The sequence below is a fragment of the Diaphorina citri genome, unplaced genomic scaffold (assembly GCF_000475195.1).
Source record: "Diaphorina citri unplaced genomic scaffold, Diaci psyllid genome assembly version 1.1 scaffold5341, whole genome shotgun sequence".
Classification (NCBI taxonomy): domain Eukaryota; kingdom Metazoa; phylum Arthropoda; class Insecta; order Hemiptera; family Psyllidae; genus Diaphorina; species Diaphorina citri.
Window position 1 is genome coordinate 3,277 of NW_007382717.1, and position 4,637 is coordinate 7,913.

General features: G+C 37.2%; 1 protein-coding gene across 1 annotated transcript; it reads right to left on the reverse strand.

Moving 5' to 3' along the window:
* Positions 1-257: 257 nt before the first annotated feature.
* On the reverse strand, positions 258-1,085 carry LOC103521502 (proton-coupled amino acid transporter-like protein CG1139; the record flags this gene model as incomplete). Its single annotated transcript, XM_008486613.2, has 2 exons — positions 907-1,085; positions 258-408 (listed from the first exon to the last, which is right to left on the reverse strand). Coding segments are annotated over exons 1-2 (321 nt in total), but the record flags the coding sequence as incomplete, so codon positions are not given.
* Between the last annotated feature and the right edge of the window lie 3,552 nt (positions 1,086-4,637).

Genomic DNA, 4,637 nt, shown 5'->3' on the forward strand with positions numbered 1-4,637 from the left:
GACAAAAAACTCAGAACATACATTTTTCTTTTAAATGGTATATCCTTCCGTAATTCCTATAAAACAACTTTAACATGGACTCAGCCCGTTGATTCGTTTAAAACTTAAAACTGTCTATCGTTGTCCAAACTTTACTACTGTATAAGTTGTTATTTTTTGGCAAAATGGATTTATTAGTATTTTTGGAATCCCTATTTTCTCACATTTTGCAACAAAAAAGATAATAAATACAGTAGATAGGTCATTTCAATTCTTACCAGAAGATGGATGCAGTAGGTACAGAAGAGGCCGATGACTAACGTTCCAACAACGCCGGTTACATAACCGACATTTTTGAAGGCGTTAGGAAGAGCCAGAATACCGGTGCCCAGACTGGCTTTCAGCATGTGAAATAGGGAGTCCCCGTAACTGAAAGCAAATATTGAAAAGTTTTTTAAAAGGTTCTTTTAGGGGTGTAAAAGAATAATTATTTTATTGCCCTTTCACCTAAGTTGATAATTGTATTGATTTATGTAGGTACCCTACATAATATGAGTATTATGGCAAATTTTAACCAAGGATCTATCACGAAATGATGCACTCCAAATTAGAAAACCCCAAAAGGAATTTTTTGGTTAAAATGAAAAAAATCTGTTAAATGGCATAGGTACCATAAAGTAGCGATGAACGTGGAGAAATTTTTTGCCTCATGATTATTATTATTATTATTTTTGTACATAAGTGACTATTTCTCAAGTCATTTCTTGTCTCGCCCTGTCCACGAGACAAAACAGAATCAAATTTTCGTCTCGAAATTTACAAGAAGAGACTAGAGATTTCTCGTCTGGTCGTGGATCAAACCAAAAAGTCCGTCAAATGTCATATCAAAAGTCATAGATACCAAAAAGGCCAATGTTGGGTACTTACGAGGTGGGATGTTTGACATTTCGGTTCGCGTACGGATCATATTGATCGTCCGGGGGTGTTTTCTCATTCCTCTGGGCTTCCGTGTCCCCCATAGACAGATTGGACCCTCTCACCTCATTGTCCGCAATGTACTCTCTGCTGTCGTTGATCGTATATGATTTAACCACCATCTCGACTCGATGTTGTAGCGATTCTTCTGAACACGCCTGTGAAAGAAGGATCTTGCCAGCCTAGTTAGCTTGGTTGGTGGCGCGTCTGCCTTGTAAGCGCATTGAAAGGATAAAAAAAGGATAACACCGGCAAAATTGGCACAGTTGGCACACCTATGGATTGGTAAAGTCCATAGCTTGTTAAACTAAAATAGGTAAATGGGAGTGCACTGATGGCCACATTGATGGATTTTGTGATCGATTGGCTGTATTGGGGGCCCTGTAGTGGCCCTGTTTCTGGGTGAGATGAGTTCTACCATCAGTACAATTTACTGAGCTAAAAATCTAATCACAGCTTGTTCTAATAAATTGCTATACCAGTAACCTATAATTAATGATGATCTATTGAAACATACATAGCTCGGTAATAAATGTATTTTCACTGTAAAGACTTTCCAAAACCTCACATTATAAATGCCAATTGTTTTTGGCTCCGAAGACGGCACTAATCGCTAGATATTCTAGATAATCAATTATTCTCATAAACTTAATGGTATTGGTTGGGCAGGTGCCAACCCAACTTTCAAGAATAAACCAAGAAGAACTAGCAGTTACACACCACTGTGACTAGCAGCTTATACAACTCGTATAGGTACATATCTACATAAATACAACTTTCTTAATCTCGTGCAAAATTGAAGAACGTGTGAGATATTTACAAAACCAGTTCGTCCGGCGGGACTCAATATTTATATGAATATTATCATTATAACTGACCTTCTTTTTGTTACTCTGTCTTCTTCGTTAAAAGATTTCAAAGTTTAGGAATCGCTAAAGAGTCTGCTCAATACCTCATGCATTAGATCTCATGTATTAGGTACTGCTTATTTGGTATGACAAGAGAGTTCTTATTACTTCTTATCACACTACGGAGTCTTCTACCTTTTTCCAAGGTCGCGAGTACCCAGGTACTTTTACCCAGAATTAAGAGCAACCGGTCATTTGAGTTACATATTGCATGATCAACTGATTCCTTATTATTATTATTATTATCTACCTAGGTATTACCAAGTAAGTATAGGGTAAGTATATCAGGTGTCCATATAAAACCATGCTTACTATGGTCGCGAGTACTTAGGTTGGCGTTCCCATCTTTGAATAAAAATTCTAAGATGCTCGTTATTGATAATATTGATATATCTTCACCATTTTATCTGCATAGTGCAGGTACACCTAGTTGAGTTTATTCTCGGCTTAAGGTCATGAAATTCATGGTGCAATATCTACGCAACATTGCACTAGGCACAGTGAAGGTGTGTAGATTTTTTTTTTTTTTTTCCTGGCAGCGTAGGTATGATAAAAAGCTAGTCGTGGAAAAAGCTGTATAGTGTACACCTACCTACGTAATTTTATATGTGCTTAAAATTAGAAGATTTTCAAGAGGTTTGATAGAGGCAATTGTAACTACTGAGGTCTTATTATCCTGAAAACGAAGAGAGGACAGAATTTGTTTAGGAAAAAGTCCGCCCGGAGGGCGAATAGAACCCGCAACTCAGCTCTTACAAGGCAGGCGCTACCTTCCAAGCTAACTCTTACAAACTCGGTGTGTCCACACATAGTCGACTGGCCATCGATCGACATCGACTGAACCGTCCACACTGCCTCGACAACATAGATTCACCTTGTCGATCGACGGCCGTCGACTATATGTGGAGTGTGGACACACCTTTACAAGGAAGCCTGTCTTATGAAGGTGTGTCCACAAAAAAAGAAAAGTGCTGAAAATAAAAACGGTATAGAAAAGAAAACCGCTTACCGTCCGTAAGGTGCCAGCCACCGAAACCTCTGTGGTCCTTCACTTAAAGCTACCTCAGCTATTTGAGGATACGTCAGACTGGGGATCTTTCTCCTTCGACACAACTCGTATTGTGCTCGGACCTGGCAATCAAAAAGATAGCTTTAGAACAGAGAAGACCTTTAGAACAAACCCTATATGTATCATCAAATAAGTTTGAAATTTTGGATCTTAAATTTTGATTTTTTGACCTTAAAGAACTTGACAAAAGGTTTCTGAAATTGCAATAGGACCGTAGTCGTTTAGAACTTTAGAGAGATGCCCCTTAGATGTCTACAAAAAGAAAAATTAGTAGTACCTAAAAGAAAATCTGACTAGATAGCAAAATGAAACTTGTCAAAGTTGTTTGAGGATATTCGTACTCTATGCAAAAGTTTAATCAAGAACAAGTAATAGGGTACCTACTAATGAGAGTCCGTACAAACAGGTACATGGTAACGTACATAGATAATAAAGGTAAAATCAATAAACATATTTTACATGAGTGTGAAGTTGAGGTGCTTGCCATGCAGAAGGTCCCGGGTTCGAATCCCACCATCGACAAAAATTTGTACTCGTTTTTCGATTGCAAATATTTCAACGGGTACATGTACTCAACCACGTTGTTAATGTACCAGATTTATCATTCTCATTTGCATAATAATCCATTGTTAAGTGAGCGATTGTTCTTGGCACCCAGACACCTAACTGTTTGGCCTGACTTAACTGAGTAAGAGAATGACTTTACTTTTCAATTGTGAAGCTACTTACATAGATAGCTAGCAATTAAACAGAAGCTGTTTTACATTACCCACAATCTGTTAATGAAAAAGTTAAAAAAGGCCATATTCTTTCAGGTTGTCATCATTTCGTTGTGTTCTAACATGACCATCCTCTGGTCCATAGACTTTACGTAGATTCAAAAATCCTATTTTATCCATTTACATAGTAAAGTACTCGATAGTAAACATATTTTTTTTTTTTCTATGGTACTAGTACCAACAGCATAACTTGACTGAGAGCATAAATGTATTGTAACTTCTAGAGTGCAAATTTCGCTCAAGACAATGTCAAATTTTATGAGGAGAATCATAATCAGCTCTACGGTAGATTAGTAGACAAAATCTAGTGGTGTATTGACGCGTTTTTCCTTTTGAAATTTCCATATGGGGAAATAGGGAAATGGAACATTGTCTGACATTGTGGTAATAGTGGAAAATGGGGAAACGGTACTTTCTTTTTAAATTGTGAAAACCACCATGGAAATTGTGAAAGGAAAATAGGACTTTTTTAGACAACCCTGTTTGTGTTGGATGGGTGACCAAATGGCCACACATCCCGTCTTGCATTTTTTTGAAGGTCTGATTGAAATAATTGCTACCTAAAATACAAAAGTGGTAACCAGACTAAAATTTAATAATACTTTGTCCTTATTGAAAATAAATAAACAAATGAACAAACAAATAAATAAATACCTAATAGGTAAACAAATAAAATGAATATTGCGAAGTGTGAAGGTATTTCAACTGTATTGAACATTATTGTTCGTCACAAAAATTGTTCTCCGATTAAACTGATTTATGACTAGACTTGGATTCGAACCATCAAACTTCAGATCCAAATCAGCTAGGAAAGCTCCAGCGCTAATCACTACACCACTGGGCACTGGCTAAGACCTAATTCATATTGACCTGTCGGAAAATACCACGGTTATGAGAATCAGGAGAAAGGGAGGAAAAGGAGAAGGA